The 17,585-nt window shown below is 48.6% G+C and overlaps 3 protein-coding genes across 3 annotated transcripts; 1 reads left to right on the top strand and 2 right to left on the bottom strand.

Annotated features, from left to right (window-relative positions):
- Positions 1-127: 127 nt before the first annotated feature.
- Positions 128-6,467, bottom strand: TMED8 (transmembrane p24 trafficking protein family member 8). The gene is made up of 6 exons (XM_084520563.1): positions 6,325-6,467; positions 6,137-6,215; positions 3,882-4,011; positions 2,819-2,960; positions 2,242-2,541; positions 128-1,232 (listed from the first exon to the last, which is right to left on the bottom strand). Exons 1-6 carry the CDS (start codon positions 6,395-6,397, stop codon positions 1,015-1,017), a joined length of 942 nt encoding a protein of 313 aa, XP_084376689.1. The 5' UTR covers positions 6,398-6,467; the 3' UTR covers positions 128-1,014.
- Positions 6,468-6,529: 62 nt separating this feature from the next.
- Positions 6,530-11,373, top strand: SAMD15 (sterile alpha motif domain containing 15; the record flags this gene model as incomplete). Its single annotated transcript, XM_084522144.1, has 3 exons — positions 6,530-6,616; positions 6,703-6,801; positions 10,806-11,373. 3 exons carry the CDS (start codon positions 6,530-6,532, stop codon positions 11,097-11,099), a joined length of 480 nt encoding a protein of 159 aa, XP_084378270.1. The 3' UTR covers positions 11,100-11,373.
- Positions 10,830-17,532, bottom strand: NOXRED1 (NADP dependent oxidoreductase domain containing 1). Its single transcript, XM_084520844.1, has 7 exons — positions 15,776-17,532; positions 15,299-15,471; positions 14,761-14,941; positions 14,007-14,161; positions 13,588-13,810; positions 12,045-12,961; positions 10,830-11,343 (listed from the first exon to the last, which is right to left on the bottom strand). The coding sequence occupies exons 1-6, from the start codon at positions 15,928-15,930 to the stop codon at positions 12,670-12,672; spliced, it is 1,179 nt and encodes a 392-aa protein (XP_084376970.1). The 5' UTR covers positions 15,931-17,532; the 3' UTR covers positions 10,830-11,343; positions 12,045-12,669.
- Positions 17,533-17,585: the final 53 nt, after the last annotated feature.

The raw sequence follows: 17,585 nt of genomic DNA, 5'->3' as shown, positions 1-17,585 counted from the left end.
TGCAACAATACCTTTGTAACAGAAATAGCAGCTGACAAACTACACTTCCCTGGGGAGCATTTTCCTTGCTACATATGCTATTATCCAGCTGGCAGCAATACCAGTGAACAAACATGCTGCTACTGAGAAACATTTCCTGTATATTTATTGGTTTTATCCTAGCCGTTTTGTACTTACTCAACACAGCAGTAAATCATTTCTTCTGTTTTACATCTGGATTACAGGAGGGGAAAAAAAATAAAAATCTTTTGGTGGTCACTGGAACTTTAATCATAACTTTTACATCCCTCTAATCAACAGCTGCAACATCCAATTTTTAATCCATAGGAAAATTTTCCTATGAACTTCTGGTTGTGCACCTTCCTCCCCAGCTCCCACACCTAACTCCTAACCCTACCAGAGGTTGGGGCTGGCTGTTGTTAGCTCGGCCTGGCCACCAGCACTGGCTGCCACTGGCCATGCTGCATCCCCTCCCATGAGGATGAAGGAAGCACTGGCTGCTGGTGACATTAGTGGTGGCAGGAGATAACATTATCGGTGGTTAGGAGCCAAGCCAGCCATGCTTTTGTCTCACTGCAGCTGACAGCTGCCCTCTAGTGATCCAGATGCAGCAGAAGAGTCTAAAGAATTATTTACAAAACAGTAACATATCAAGAATATTTTGACTTCATTTCGTACCAGTGCAACAGAACGAAACCGTGACCACCTGAACCTGGCCTCCAGGCATTTACTGGCTCCAACAAAGCCCGGCCGGATGCCCGCACAGAGCAGGACTTGTGAAGTTTTACAGACAGAACAGCTGCCCACGGACAACCAGAGTCACAGCCACCTTTCTCCACTGGGACAGCCGGGAAGGAGGATGCGAGGAGAAACCAGGTTGTGTCTGAAGAGGAGGTGGCAGAGTTGTGCCTTGGTTCTGTCACACAGCAGTGCCCATCGGGGAGTACCAGGGCTGGGTGGCAGCCTGCCATGCTCAGTACTGCCTGCCTGCCATCCCTGCCCCTTCCCATCCCTTCAGCTAGTGTAATAGACATGAAAGAAGAGAGTCTTATTGCGGAGGAGAGAGTAGGAGTTATCAAATTTCAGCAGGTAGATGCCCTCGCCTGGGTAGTCGTGGCTGCCTGCCTGCACCTCCCGGTGGCTGTCCCTTCGGTACACAGGCATGATCTCTCCGTAGCGGTTCCGCAGGTAGCTCTTGGAGCCCCTCTCCACATCTCCAACAGGGGCGAGTCCTGAATGGGAGAGAGTGGAGAAGTAGGACAGAGCCTGTTAATCTACTAGATGGTCCAGAAAAAGATAAGACCAGATTACAGAGACACACAAATACACAGAGGGCTAACTGCAATAGCGTTACACAGTGTCTGCCCTGAGCTCTCTGCCAATACTGCTAACAAAGACCCACTTTCCTTACCACACCAAAGGACGTGCTGAAAAACAGTTCTCTTGGGAAGACAGCATGCACTTGCCTGCCAGCCTGGCCTCCTCTCCCTGGACTTATCTTCTAAACAGCTCGCTCCTTTTACACGTACCACAACAGGGACTCCATAAAGTGGTCCACTGATATGGACATGGAGCAAAGGAAAGGAATGGAAGGTCTTAGCTATAACCTCGCAGTGTTTGTACATCCTTGATTCACTTCTCCAAGAATAAACTCCTCACATAAGAACCTATGTACTTTGGAGAACTTGCAAGATTAATTTCAGACAACAAACCCCCAGCTGCACTGGTCACAAATACACTCAAGACAAAGAATAGGTAACGTGCTTTTCACAGCTACAAGGACACAGGCAGCAGTCCTCCGAAATGCAGTCAACAGGAGCTCCTGCTATACTGGGAAAAAACAACAACAACAAAACAGAACACTCACGCACAGAATAAAAAAAAAGAACCTTTTTGCTCCCACTTGCCACCAGAAATTTCTCAGCCTCAGAGGCCGAGCAACACACTCAAGTTAAAGTTTCAGACCCTAATCTCATTATCGGCTGGAAGCTGAACAAGTGATTTCTGATTTATTTTTCGGCTTGCTGGATTTCAGGAATGTTCTTGGAGAACAGCAGCCACTCACATATGCTGAAGCAGGAAGGGTTAAATGCTTTCTCACTACAGCCTAACCAAAACCCAAAAGGCTGCAGAGATAAGCGGTCTGGGTAAGCAAAGTAGATGGAAGTTACAGCATCTGAAAGACACTCAGCAGCATGGCAACGAGCGCCAAAAATCAACCCTCATGAGCTTTGCACCAACCTTCGATTTCTTCTTCCTCCTCTTCATCCTCCTCATCACTGGATTCGCTGACCTGAACAGTAATGGCAGTGCTAGTAACAGTGGTCCAGTCAAAATAGACTCCAAATCCAATGTCGTAGTCATCTGTAGCAAACTCCCAGCACAGACGTTTCCCATCAGGATGGGTTGGCACACGGACCGTCACCACCTCGCCTCGCTTCACCACCATCCTAGCATTCTTCTCCTTTCCCATCTTGGTTTTGAATTCCTTCATCTTCCCCATGGTCCACGTAGTGGGTGGAGCCAGAGGGGGAGGCTGAGCTGAGACAAGGGAGAAAGATCAGCAGCTCATCTTACTTTTTACTATTGACAAACTGTTATATGAAAACAGTGAAGCTATTTCTGATAAGACTCTTTTATTCTGGAGCCTGCTCCCAGAAGCAGATGTGAAGTTTTCACACAACACTAGCCAACAACCCACGCTTCCAGCAGGAGTCAGCAGTGTCTCTGACACAGCCTCTGCTCTTCTCTGGCCAAGGCAGGCACTGGCACTTTAAAAGTGCCCACAGAGTCATTGACAAGTCCTTTCAGGCCTCACCTTTCCTCTGCTCCCCAAGGAGGTCTGCAGTCTCCAGCTCAGCTGAAAGGATATCCACAGCACCAGTGTGATCCGACTGAATCATGACGATATCCCCTCCTCCTTGGTGTATGTGGTAGTTGGTCATTCGAACAACAGCTTCCTGCACAAAGCACAGAGTCACAAAGATTATCACAGTAAGAAAGTCCTCAGCTGGACTTAAAACAAATCAGTAATAATCTAAAAATCTTTCTGAAGTCAAGTCAGATCCTGCAGAAGCTTCTGTTACAGCTGAAAAGAAATGGCTGGCTCTGAGGCATCTCTGCATTACTACCCTCCACAGCACCAAATTCATAAACTCTGGAGAAAAATGCTGCATTAATGTCACAAATTACTGACCCCTCAGCCTCCCCAGGAGTCTGGGCAGGCACATGTTTGCATCTGCCTCAGAGCTGTCATCTTTCAGCAAAGCAACAGCCTTGCAGATTTAGAGGACTACTCTTGGAAAGCACTCCCAAGGCTCTGCCTCTCCAGGGAGAGCTTTTCAGCTCTGTCTGCATTTAGACTGCACCATGATCACACTGACATTCACTGCATCCTGGGTAAAGGTTCATCTGGTTTATTAGCGCCAGCCCTCTCTCCTAATGCATAAAAATGCACAGCTCCTGAGCTGCAAAGTATTTCCCAAATGTATTTGTATTGCAAACAAATTGGCTGCTCACCAAAAGAAGCAAAAGATGGCAGATTCCCTTCAGCTCCCTCTCCCACAAATCTGCAGGAAGGGGATCCCAAAAACACCCACACAAGATGCAGAAGGTGAAAATAACCTTGAAGCCTTAGCAAGCCAAAAACTGCAGGGAAGTAAGGACTAGCCAAAGACACAAGGGATTTCACAAAGCTGATTGATAACTGTTACTTCCCACTAACGTATAGAAGAAATATAACCAAATCTACATTAATATTATTTTTATCTTAACACAACCCTTAAAGCCTCTGTCCCACAGTCATTAAGCACAGCAGCAGGGTGGAAGAAATACTGCTGCACCTCTTTCCTTTCTGTTCAAGTTAAGAAACCCCCACTTACCTCTTTGGTGGGCTCGGTTTGGTCAGGCAGCTTCTCTTCTAGTTCAGCTGCTTCCTGGTCCTTCGAAGTGCTACCTTCTTCCTTCGAATCCTCTGTCACTCCCACACTCACAGGCGACCTAATCTGCGACCTCTCGGAGGAAGAGAGCACTACAGTTTAGCATTTACACCCAGGGCACAAGCAGCAGAGTTAAGCCATGACAGGGGTCACTCTACTCTGCAATTGGAATTCAAGGGGACAGAAGGCAACCAGCTTCCTGCGGTCAGCACCCACCACCTGTGCAAAGAGCCCCCCAACACCCCACTTCTGCCCTCATCTCCACAGGAGGAACTCACTAACACCGTACGAAGCACAGAAATCAGCAGTAACTGTTTCTGCTCAAGAAAGGACAACTTCTGCTGCGCCAGCTACTACTTGACATCTGCATATTCCAACAAAGGCCAGCTGGATTAACGAAAGGATTTGAAACAGTTTGGACAGCCATCCCGAAAATGCCCTCAGTTTAAGTGGTCCATCACACCTTTCCCATCAGCAATCCCAAGAAGTACAGAGAACACACAGGTCCCTTTCTGCTGCATGCAAATATGCTACATAGACAAGCAAGCTGTAAGTCACACAATGACAGCACAAGAGGTCCAAGATCTGCACTGTGACAAGAGGAGATGGACATGTCAGAACAAAAAAGAAAGGTACAAAGAAGTAAACGAATGAGCAAGAAAGGAAACAACATCCTTGACATTCTTTCTCTTGTGAAGATTTTTCTAAATGACTGTTTAAAAAACAACTTCCTGCATGTTGTATATAACTGGAAAGAGTTGTCATCCCAAATTAACTCAAACGGATGCCAGAACAAGTCTTCTCTGTCATATTGTTAGACACTATGCGAAACCTCCCCGAGAAGCAACCTAGTCTTTAGTAACAGTTTCCTTTTTGAAAAGTTCAGCCTTCTCTCAGCACCACAAGACTAATGTAAACTGCGTCTGTCTGAAGGATCATAAGTGTGAGAACACAGAAGTAATGAAAACTACATACACATTTCCTCAAATTTCTCCTTTCACAAAGCACAAATATTCTCATTAACAAGAGATCAGACTATCAGTCTAGTCTGGAACAGTTAATTTTATTTTTTTTTTAATCGCAGCTCAACTCAGAGACATTCCGTGCTGCATCTGTACAGGTGGCCAGCACAGGGCAAATGTGACTTTTGTTTCCAGATCTGTACTCTGACTGGAAGAACGTACAAGCTCTGTGAGCAGATCTACAAACAAAATGTTCAGCCAATTCCTCTTGAATTAACCCTTTTGGACCGTCACCCTTCCTTTTAAAGGAGATTCAACTTACACAAATTATCAGGTAACTTTCATGAGTATCCAGCATCTACTTTGGCCATTCTGCTCACAGCCTACATTCATTCTTTAAAGAAAATTAGAGGACATAGTAAAGAGTGATACAGGAACACATCTGGAGTCAAGAAAGTTGATATCAATATCATTTGCATCAAGTCAAGATGACATCAAACTGCTATTTTACTAACTAGGGTCATTTGCTGATTTTTTCTGAATTTTCTTAATGAGGTAGTTATTTAATGAATTGTGTGATCTTCCACCTGACAAATTTAACTTGCAAATTTCTAAAACCGTGCCGCACGCAACACATGCATGCTGGTAAGTGACAACTCCGCAGCACGCAGTGTTTGTGCTTGCAGCCAGCAATACTGACCACAAGCACCACCTGCCCAACAGGTAATAACAAGCCCACGGCCGATACGGTGGCTGATCGGCAGCATTAAGGGAAGTGTGACATGAAAGACAAAGGGCGAAGAAGAAAAAGCAAACAACACTGTCAAAACAAAACGAAAAACAGTAAGATGCATTTTCTAGCTCAGCTTTCACCAGAACTATACAGGGTGGGAATGCTTAATTATTAAGTTGTCCTTCAGTGAGGACAGGGCAGATTTCCTGCGGAATTAGTTCATGGAGTTCATTAGCTCCTTAGTTCTCGCTGAATACAAACCCACCAGTGTTCCCTGCAACCTGACTGAGTCTGGGATCTGAAGAGGTGAGGCACGAACTGCACTTGGCTATTCTGCAGGCTTTGTAACAACCTTACGCCTACAGGCACAACCCCTCCAGCACTGATTCCCGCATGTACTGCCTGAAAGCCGACAGCTGCGTCCCGTGCCCTCTCCCCACGCTGACAGACCCCGCTGTGTGCCGAGGCGGGGTGTAGGGCCCGCAGCCCGGGGGGCTCCCTACCCGCACTGCGAGGCGCTGGGCTCCGAGGGCTCCCCCGGCTGCTCCGCAGGCTCCGTCTGTGGGGCTGCATCCTCGTTTCCTGCCCGCAGAGAGAACACACGGCGAGATGGAACAACCCGCAGCGCTGCAGGGCACTCGGACAAGAGGGAAAACACACCCAGCCCCCGCCCGCCGCCCCCGCCCCGTACCTGAGGCGCCGCTGAGGCCGCCCGGGGGCTCGAACCGGGGTCCCTGGGGGGCTGCGGGCGGCGCGGCCGCCATGGGCACGGCCGAGCGGAGCCGAAGCGCCCCGCCGGAAACAGCCGAGCGGCGCCGGGGCCGCGATGGCGCGGGGCGGCCGCAGGAAGCGCCGGTTGCCGGGGGAACGGGGCCCGGCGGCACGCGGCGGCCGCCATGGAGCCCGCGGCCCCGCCCGCCCTGCGCTGGGGCGCCACGGAGGTGGCCGAGTGGGTGTCGAGCCTCGGCTTCCCCCAGTACGAGGTGCGCGGCCCCGCGGCGAGGGGGTGAGCGGTGAGGGGAGGGCTGAGCCCGCGGCTGACCCGCTTCCCGCTCCGCTTCCCCCTCAGGAGTGCTTCAGAGCCAACGGCATCAGCGGCCGCCGCCTCGTGCTGGTGACCTGCAGCAGCCTGCCCGCCATGGGCGTCACCGACTTCGGCCACATGAAGGTGCCCCGGCTGCAACACCCTTCCCGGCCGCCTCAGACGGGTGCTCTGCCAGGCCCCTCAGCCTCACGGGGGGCTCACGAGTCCTCGGGTGTAAATCCATGGACACCGCGTGCCAGCAGCCCCTCAGGAGCGCTTGGCCGAGCTGTTAGCCTACACTCCTCCTCCGACCCCACAAAAACCCCTAGCGGGGTGCACGCGGCTTTCCTAGAAACTCCCTCAGAGTTTCTTCTCAGTAGTTTTCCGCTTGCTGATCTGACTTGATTCGTAGAGCGTCTGTAAATCTGGGCGGCTTTAGCGTGCTGCAATTGAGGCACAGTTCTCAAGCAGCAGAAGGTCAATTCGTTATTGCTTCCTTGCTTTATGCCCTGCTGAACACAACATCTTGGCCTCTTCCCTGTTTTATAAACATGTAATTTGCCTTTCAAGCAGTCCTTTCTTTAACAAACAACAATAGTTAAGCTCTTAGCTGTAGTCTGGCCTTCCAAAGGTTCCTAAAAGTTTCAAAAAGAAGCATTTCATATCTAAAATATATAACATTTTTCTATCCTTTTATATTAATTGAGTTTTCACTAGAACCATGACAGAGGAGCGTGTTGATCTTTTGATCTTGATCTTTTATTGCCTCATTTAGGGGTGATAATAGGAAGCAAGAAACCGTACCTGAACAGCTCATTGCCTAGGTATTACAGCTCAGTATTTGAAACACCCTGGAGTTTACTCTTCATTAAATCACACTGCTTTTCTACAGAATAGTGTAATTATATTAAAATCAGCAGAGGTGTAGTGGTATAAGATATTAGAGATTCTGGTTATGAAGTCTAGGTTAACACCAAAACAGTAAAGGACCGACTAAAACTTCTAGCTTTGGTGATTATTGTTTTGGTTTACTTCCCATTACAGCTCCAAACCTAACCCAAAGCAGGCTTTAGCCAAAGGAGATGCGGATTGTTGAAAGAGGTCTTGCACATGCCTACACTGTGGAAGCAGCACAGGTGTTGCCTGTGCTTTACAGAGTGTAAAATGGAGAAGTTAATAGCAATTTGTCTTTCTCTTTCCTGGGATCTGTGGTTTGACTGCTGTGGCTTACAGTTACCACACCCTTCAAGTCAGTAAACACAACAGCTGAAGATAAATACTAGCACAGAGGTATCTAACAATTAGCATGTGCCCTACAAAGCAGTAATCATCAACAGAGAAGTGTGAGCTTAGGTTTGTTTGAACAGATTTGAGAGAGAGAGAGATTTCAGAGCCTTTAGTTGTGCAGGGATGGACCCACTGTCTGAATCACACGCATCTACTGTTGGCTGTGGGTTTGGTTGTGCTGATCTCATGCTCCCCCTTAAATGCATTCTTCCCTTTGACATCAAGCTGTAGTCTGGTCTCTTGCAAAGTCAAAGGGCTGTACCTTGAATCCAAACAGAGGGTAACATAGGCCAAAGCAATCTATTTATGTACCAAAAAATCTATTTATGTACCAAAAAGCACTTTAAAATAACAAACATAGAAGTAAACCTAGTAAAACTGCTTTAGGCTGATTTATGTTGTTGATGTTAGCAGAGATGCAGCTAATACAGAAGGATCAGGAGGAAATCTGATTTGGGATCAGAAGGTACTAGCTTTGAGCAGGAGTCTCAGTTCAAAGCAGGTATGCATACACCTGGTGGTCAGAGCCTTCCGAGCCTACAGAGCATGAACACAGAGACCTGGCCTGAGATGTGAGCTCAGACTGCAACAGAGTGACTGCAGTGAGCATCAGCATCCCTGGGAGGTCCTCAGAGCTCTACAAAAATAGGAGCAAAGAGAAAAATACCAATTCAAATATCATGTGATGGAAGTAAGACAAGCCCAGGAATAAAACTGAGGTTTTGCTTCAGCTGCAAACTAACTTTGCTTGAGTTGCAGGCCTGTCTTTTGTTCCTGTTTTCAATATCGGCTGAGAAATTGAAACTGACCACACAAGTAATTCTAAAAGGGAAAATGTAATAGAAAGTTCAACTGATAAAACAGATCCAAAAACTTTACAGATGTTTCCTGGAAGAGCAAAGCTCTTCACAGAATAAGGACAAGACTCTGGGTCACAGATGGGAGAAGTTACCTGGTTTTAAAAGAAAGGTGGTATCCAATTGCATTTTTTTCAGGAGTTAGAAGGGATAATTTACCAAGTCGCAGTACTTTGAGAAAGCAGTCTGATTCTGCTAGAACTGATTCATTAATGCCATTCTTTATCAGAGCAAGTTGACTTAAATTTCATTTTCTTCCTTCTCCTTCTCCGTAATGGAAACCACAGAGGGACTGGAGGCTGCAGTTACTGAGCAAAGTCGTTTGTTTCACATTGTGATTTACAGTTGCTTTCCCCAAAGGACACAAGGTAGAAGTTCAAATAACCTGGGAGAGAAAAAATCTTTATGCTCCAATGAATAGAGTCTGAGCACTGCTTTTTTATTCTAGAGCATCAAAAAGCAGTTTCACCACTAAGCTGAACAATCTTCAGTCTTTGTTTGGAATGGAATATGCCACCAAAATATTAATTAGCACCACCAGTTTGCCTGTTGGTCAGAATCGAAGGCATCAAATCGCAGTGGTGATTTTTTCCAGACAGCCACCTTTCAAGAGTATTTCTAGTGCAAGCAATCGCAATCTTTGTAGTCAGTCATTGGCACTTGCCAAAGGTGGCGAGTATTTTACATGCTTTTTAATCCTCCCCCTCACATTGGGATACAGGGATTTTGTATGGCGGTTGTTTAACAGCTGAGAAACACTAAGCCACAGGCTAGAGAAATCAACTGCAAAGCCTGTTATTTCTCCTGCGGAAACTGAAGAAATTAATCAGAGCTAGAATAAGTGATAGCTGGCATAATTCAGCAAGCTTGGAGATGAGTCTCTTTCAGTAATGTTTTCTGAAGCTTGTAAGTGTCTTAGGAACATCCGACAGACTTCAATGGAACCTAGATGTTCTTGAAGACCATGCTCTCCCCTGCTGTTTGTGTTTTCTAACTCTGCCCTGCTCGGCTGGAACCCAGGTTCACAGAGCTCTGAGCAAACTGGGGCCCACCTGGGTCTGTCAGTAAGGGTGGACTGGGGCAGGTGCAAAGGTGAGGCCATAAACCTGTGTGCAGGGGCACACCGGCTTCCCAGTAAGAAATATCAATGAAAGGCTGTAAATAGTCAAAACCCAGATAGTTACCATAGAAATTAGCATGATAGCATCGGTTCAGTGACACAGAAACATTTTGAAATTAGGGGAAATGGCAGTTTGATACAGAACTCCACATTACATTTCGTGAAAGCTACTCAGCGTGGGCAGGTGAAGTTACTGCTGGTTTTAATTCCACTGTATTGGTATTGAAAATGATATCAAAACCACTGAAAATATCACTCCAGCGTTCGTTTGATTTCAGACAAGGTTCTTCAGTGTCAAGCCAAGGCTGTGGGAAGGTTTTGAGGAAATGCTGTGAAAGATGAGTAAAACCTTGAGAACTGCATGTCAAAGCCTCAGTCAGATCAGAAGGGTACGTTCTCAGAGGTGACTCAAAAATAACGGCAAGTCTCTTCACTGAGGGTGCCAGGTCCAGCCGGCTCTTACAGCCACTCACCCATGATTTGAGCAATAGGGTTTATTGGGTTAATTGGTTTTTCCACCTCTTCTTCTGCGTATAGACTGTTTTTGACAATGTAACTCAGCAAACAGCAATGTTTTTGCATTAGGCAGTATAGGCTCCAGCTCAGTCACCCATAACTTGTTTGTTCTGCAAGTGCAAACAGGAAAGCCAAGCTATTTGTGCCACTAAAGAGAGCAGCTCTGATGCTATCACCCACAGCAAATCTGGAGAATGAGCGGTCTGCTCTCCTTTTACAATGTCACGCCAAGATCGTGGCCCTTCTGAGTTGCAAATTCAAGAGTGAAAATGTTCCAAAATTCAGGAACTCGGTTCATTTTTCTGCTCAATGAATGATATATTGCCCTATGAAGTGAGAATTCCTGACATTTTTGTCTTGTATTTCAGGTGATTTCACGACATGTGAGGGAGCTGCTGGGGATTGAAGAGCCAGTCTTCAGCAGATCCATTGCCCTCCCGTACAGAGACAACATGGGCCTCTTCCTGGAACAGAAGTCCAGATCGGGAGAGAAAGCAGATGCCCTCACTTTCTCACAGTTTGTCCAAGAAGCAGGCCTGGAGCCCTATAGCACAGTTCCTCCTTCGCAACAAGCCCAGGCTGGGTTAGAGGCAGACGCTGTCCCTTTATCGCAGGACACCCAGAGGCAGGATGAGAGTCACACAGCAGTTCCACCTTTGTAAGAAGCCCAGGTGGGACAGCAGTATATACCTTTATTACCTTGCAGTAAGGAGGTACAGTTCCACATTCACCCCATAACACAACAGCCCATTGCAGCTCTTAGCTGTTTGATTACAACAAACACATCCCTACACCGGCTCTTTTCCACAAGGATTTTCTGCAGTCCTTCATTTGCTTCCAGGATCTAAGAGAGGCAGAACCCATAAATCAGGCATGAATTTACCACCGTCTTTCCTTTCTGTTTTACTGTTGATTAAAGAAAAAAAACAACAATCATAGATGTGTTTTAATTACCTGTTTCTGCCATCAATGATCTGAAGGGGCTTAGTTACAACACAGACAACCAATCCCTGTCCTCACCACGGAAGTGATTTCCTGTGAGACAGAACCCGGCAGTGGTTTATCGTAGTGAACAGTACTGCCACACAAGGCAGGAAGTGTGAGAGAACACTGTAAGGTAAACCAGAGAAGTTAGGGAATGAAAAATGATCTGTCCTGGGTGGATCTAGACAGAACACCTAGTTAAATGTTTTTTCCCTGAAGTACCACAGAGTCTGTAATGGTGGGGGGACTTTAGTTTTACAACCTATCTGGAACATGTACTGTCACCAGCAAGGAAGTACGAGTAAATGTTGATTAAAGCCTGGCTCAACAGAAAGAGTGCTTCTGACTAAATCATCACAATTTTGTTTGGCCACAAAGCCTTCCTTGAGAAGGGGAAGAAAAAAGGAAAGGACATGGCCCAATCCTGATTAATTATTTAGACCAAAGCTGTAGCCAGTACAAAGCAACTGTAATTCAGATTTCCGTTGGAACTGCAACAGAAACCAGTGAAGCTGTATCAGGTCATAGTCTGAGATGACTGTGTGATAAGTAAGTTAAGATTAAAATAAGGCAAGATTCAGGCAGTCAGGAAAAAAAAAAAAAAAAAAAAAAAAAAAGTTTACCAAGCAGTCTGTTGTATAAAACTTGTAAAAGCAAATGCATCAATAAGGTTATTGGCTGGAACATCTTCTAAGGAGTTCAAGAACAAATAGTGCTGCTTCTCTCAATCCCCAGTCCAGTCTGAGGCAGCACTCATTGTCATATTCCACAGCTGTCCAACATGACCTTTGTTCACAGCAAAGCCATCCTTAGCAATTTATTCACAAACAGGATTAGGCTTCAAGTACATGGAGAGGTGGTTCTTGTCTCCAAAGGTGAGAATCAAGAGACCTCAGTGCTGATATGTTAGTAAAAATGCTGGTTTTATGCTTGGCAAAACTGCAGATTGATGCAAAATGGTGTTTCAGAAAAGAGGAAAAAGAATGAAAAGAATGTAATTCTAGTTTGTAATCTGTTATAAGAGAAGATCTCCATCAATAGCTTGTATTACAACTGAGCAGTGGATAAATAAAGGTTTATTAGCTTTTTGGCATTATTTTTTTCCCAGCAATACAACGTCCTTACAGTCTGTTCCAAATAAAACTGCATGAGTCCAGGAAGGAGAAATGATGGAAGAGGGTTATCAATATCTGGGATTTATCCCTTTGGGATCTCAGCAAAGCATTCTGCCATGGGCTTCATTATAGCTTATGAGGATTTAGAATCATAGTCAGCAGTTTCCTCTGGGATTCCTGAGAAAATGTTGGAAGCGGTTGTGGGCAGTGAGGTTTTGTGAGCCAACACCACGCCAGGCTCCACTACAGCTGACGTAAGAGATGTCTTGGTGCTGATCAGCCCACGCTGCTTTGTAGGCCAGTCTCCAAAAGATGCCTGGTAGAGCAGAGCAAGATGCTTCTGAAGAAATTCACTCTTGTCTAGCAGCTGGCTAAAGGGAGACTCTCTCAGCTGTGCAGCTGTCAGGTCAAACCAGGGGAAGGTTCTGGGAAGAGAGAACAAGCAGAATCTTTTATTGTAGCTTGCTAATAACTTAACACATAATGTCTTTCTTCAGTGTCTGACTACTATTTTTTTTTTCTGGTCTTTGAGAAACAATCAGACTTCGAGACGTGAAGCTGAGGTGTTCCAGGCATTACTGTGCCAGACATAGCAGAACCAAATGTAACGCCTGTAGAGAGATCCTGTAGCAGTAGAAGCCTTTTCCCTCAGTGTTCCCCTGACTTTACATCCTCAGTAACCTGGTCTTGAACTAATGTACATTCATTACTCATAAAAAACGTCCTCTCCAGGTATTCCTTTTTTTTTTTTTTTTTTTTTTTTTTATCCAGTGTCCCAGTCCTGACCAGAGGCTTCAGACAATCCCAACTACCAGACAAACAGGAACAAGGGAGCAGGACAAAATAACTCAGGGATGATAGTCTGGTCTTTTATTGCTAACATATCTAAAGCAATCTTTCCTGGCAGGTGTGTGGTCCTGAGAGCAGCACACATTTCAGCACCTTCCAACCCAACAAGACAGCCCCGTGCTTTGGCTGTGGGATGTGGCACGTTTCAGAGCAAAGAGAAAACCCGGACAAGCAGCACCTCGGCATTCAACCTTTTACTTACTCCTCTTGAGTCATTGAAGAGGCAAAATTTTTGCTGACAAAACTCTCACGCTCAAACCGCGGGCAGGAAGCTTTCTGCTCGGCACAGATGGGGCAGCGTGCAGGAAAGCAGAGGTCATTGAGCAATTTCAGTGCCTTCTGGTGAGGCAGGCTCTGCCACATGCTGCTGTTCAGGGCTGCATAGAAAATGCCCACCAGCCATTTGCCATTGACTCTGATTTTCCCTGCACAACAAACAAAATCAAATGTCAACGACCAATATGCACACAGGTGTGAAGAGATTCTCGACTCACGGGCCTGCAAAGAATTGCCTTAACAATCAGAGCTGGTTTGTTTGAAACCTCTAATTTAAGATCATTTCAGGTGAGGGTATTAAAATTAATCTTTGCTATTGAGTTTAAACAAAGCAAGAGGTTTTACCCTGTGAGCTGAGGGGGCATGTTGCCTGCACGACAGCAAGGTCTTGCAGCGCTGCTGTGACCGTCCCCTTCATCCCCCACTCCTTCGTGGGCTCCTGGCCAGGGCATTGGTACTGTGGCCTCACAATGGCATTGTAGCAAAGGAGTTGCTTCAACCTGAAAACAAATGCACACAAAGAACTGGGTGTGCCAGAACAGGAGCATACCTCAGAGCCCACCTCCTCCAGAGCCCCTGGCCCCTTCCCTCGGCCCTGCATGGCCCTGCTTTGGCTGCTGGGGAGAAGCGAGGAAGCAGCTGTCCTGTGTGGGATGTGCAAACTGGAAGGAAACGCCTTGGGTTTGCTTTTTTTTGCCTGAGGAAAATGCAGGCTGCTGCCTTGCATGTTTTTCACTGCGTTACCTCATGGTTATCCTACAGCAGTAACAGGAGGCCCTGGCAGGAGCGTGGTTTCAGTACCAGGGCAGTGTTTGAGCTGGAGCGGCTTTGACACCTCCTGACCATGTCTGAGTTCAGAGCCACAAAGCCTAAAGCTTCCTTTAGAAAACCAGCTGAGATTCTGAAGTGCTCCCATGCACCCAGCAGCTGGGGGCCTAGGGGACTGACTGACCACGACCAGGCTCGCAGCAATGCTCTGCAGCAAAATCGTGAGGCACGGGAAGAGCTGTGCTCCCCCGCAGCTCTGGCTGGGCCAGAGCACACACGCTGCGCTCACCCCTTGAGCTTTGGGCTGCAAAAATGGCCTGGGCCGTTTTACCTGGGCAGAGGGACCGCGGTGACGAGGCTGTACACCACGCAGGGTTTCCTGATGGCCGTCCGCACGGCGGAGCAGACAGATGCCAGGTGTGACGGCAGGCAGCAGAGGAACAGGACGTCTGCCCAGGCCGCCAGCTGCGCATTGTCATAGAGGCAGGCAAGGCCCTGCTCCTGCAGGTCTGCTGCAGCAAGAGAGGTGAACGGGGCTCAGAGCCCACGGAGCCAGCACGGGGAAGAAGCACCCACACGTGGGTGATGCACAATCACCCCTCACAGGCTGGCTGCCCGCCCCAAATGGCACAGGGGGTGGCTGGCTGCCATCACTGCTCCTGCAGGCAGCCTGCTGGCCAGGAATAGACAGAGAGCTTGGCCCATGCACGCTGATCTAAAGCCAGAGAGCCAAGCCCTGGGATCTGGCTATTTTTCAGCATCTATAAAAAGCCGCTTAATAACCCCTGCTTCCTCTCTGCCCCGATACGATTAGGAGGAGGAGTTTTACACTGAGTCCCACTGCCAGGCCCCGGCTGGGGAGCACTTACCCAGGCTCTCAGGGCGCCGGGTGGAGATGCGGACAGAGGGGCGCGGAGCCTGGCCCAGCGCCAGCAGCACTCGGGCCAGCTGCTTCCCGAGGTGGCCCCCGCCGATAATGCCGACCTTCAGGCCGCGGCTGCCCACCAGGGACATCGGCAAGGCCTCCCCGGTCCCATTTGGTCTGGGGAAGCAGAGGAGCTGCCGTCAGCCCAGCGGGAGCCACGTTTGCCCAGACCACCTGCAGCCCTGCCCTCCGGGAAAGGTCCCATGCCATGGTCCTCAGCAGGGCTACCAGAGAGGCAGAGGCTCCCAGGGACACGTTGGTGCTATCTGGACCTGCACCAGCCCAACCGGTGATGTGCCTGCGTCACGCTTTAGCTCTGTAACGATGCAGCACTTTGGGAAGAGCTTGGTGCTGTGAGGTCCCCCCGACATGACACCAGAGCAGCACGCTTTGCCAGCAGTGGGAGCTCACCTCGCCTTACCTGAGGGCCTGGAGAAGCCTGCAGAAGAAGAGGGCGTGGGCACACGCGTTCACTGCCAGCCCCTTGCGGCGCCTTGTCAGGTACAGCCACCCCTCCTCGCCTTCCACGGCTTCATCAGCCTGGAAGGACGCGAAGGGCTCTGCAATGTCGCACATCTTAGCCCAGGATGAGCATCAGCAGCAAGGATTCAGAAGAGGGGCACAGCCTCCAGCCACACAGCGCTGCAGCCCGTCCCGGTACCTGCTAGAGAGGAGGTAGAGGCAACACACAGACCCCGGCTCTTCTCGGGGCTTCTCCTTGCAGACATCTCTTATGTCCCCAATGGCTGCAGCTCAGCAGCAGCATGCAGGTGCGGGAGCCCTGCCTGGTAGCTGCAGCAGTGCTTGAAGAGAGCCACAGGGATGCTTTTGGGGGCATGAGGCAGTTGTCACACCAGAGTGGCTATGAGCAGCTCTGAAAACCAGTTTGTACCCATTGCCTCGTGCCAGGGAGCCTGCAGCACCACTCAGAGTACCACAAACCCGCACTAGAGATGCAGAGACACCGAAGGCTTTCAGCCATACGGCTCCCATGGGGTAAGAGGCCTCACTAGGATGGAAACTCCCTCAGCCAAGCCTGAGCCAGGGACAAAGCCGCCCCATGCCTGCCACACCACATGTGGTTGGGGTCCTGACCTGCACCATCCCTCACCTGCAGCTTGCCAAGGATCTACCTGCTCAGGGTCTGTCCTGGTTTGTGTCCCCGCTGCCATGGCGAGTGCCCGGTTACCGGCTGCCTCGGGGCACTCACCCCTTCCTACAAGGAGCCAGGAGCATCGCCTCTTCCAGAGCCCAGCAGCTCCACTCAGAAATCCCACAACCAAGCACCGTCCTGGCCTGGGGCACATGGTGAGCCCAGCAGCAAACCTCACCCCAGCCAGCAGCACCTGGGCTGCATTAGGAAGCGGGCCATGGGAGGCGATCCCTCCTCTACACCCAGGGTGCTGCCTCATTCTGGGCTCTTCAGCACGGATGTGGACATACTGGAGAGCCCAGCAAAGGGCTGCTCAGGTGGCTGAGGGACTGGAGCATTTTTTGTATGACAGGCCGAGAACTGGGACTGCTCGCTCTGGAGAGAAGGCTCAGGGGAAGTTTGATCAATGCGTATAGATACCTGATGGGAGGGAAGGAAAACAGGCAGACTATTCGTGGTAGCAGTGCCCAGGGACAGGATGAGAGGCAGCGGGCACAAATCGGGAGATTTGAGATCCCGTCTGAACACATGAAAACACTCTGAACACAAGAAAACAGTTTTTTTTTTTTGTTGTTGTTGTTGTTAAACAGGGGGGTGGTCAAATACAGAAAAAGTTGCCCAGACAGGCTGGGGAGGCTTCAGCTGTGGAGATACTGAAAACCCAACTGGAGACAGTCCTGGTCCCCTGCTGTAGGTGACCCCGGTTGAGCAGGGGGACTGGATGAGATGATCAAGTCCCTTCCAACCTAATCAGTCCTATGATTCTGTGGGAAAAATAAAGTAAACCAGCAGTGACCACAGAAACTGAGATCACAGTGCACAGTGCAATCAGGATCCTGGATCCCAAACTTGCCCTCAAACTGGTGCACTGCTGCACATAACCTTCAACTCTCTGCAATGACCCACAGGGCAGCAGAGCTCCTGCAACATTCAAATGAATTCATGTGTGCTGATGGCTTGGAAGGTGTGAAATAAGGTAGTGCTGCAAGCAAAGCCTCTTCCCAGTGACACTCAATGTGCTTTTCAGGACCCTGCATACTCACTTTGCAGAAGGTGTGAGAAATTACTCAGGACCTGC

This window comes from Aythya ferina, assembly GCF_964211825.1.
Source record: "Aythya ferina genome assembly, chromosome: 5".
NCBI classification, from domain to species: domain Eukaryota; kingdom Metazoa; phylum Chordata; class Aves; order Anseriformes; family Anatidae; genus Aythya; species Aythya ferina.
The sequence above is the reverse complement of the archived record's forward strand: the minus strand, read 5'-3'. Positions and strand labels throughout refer to the sequence as shown.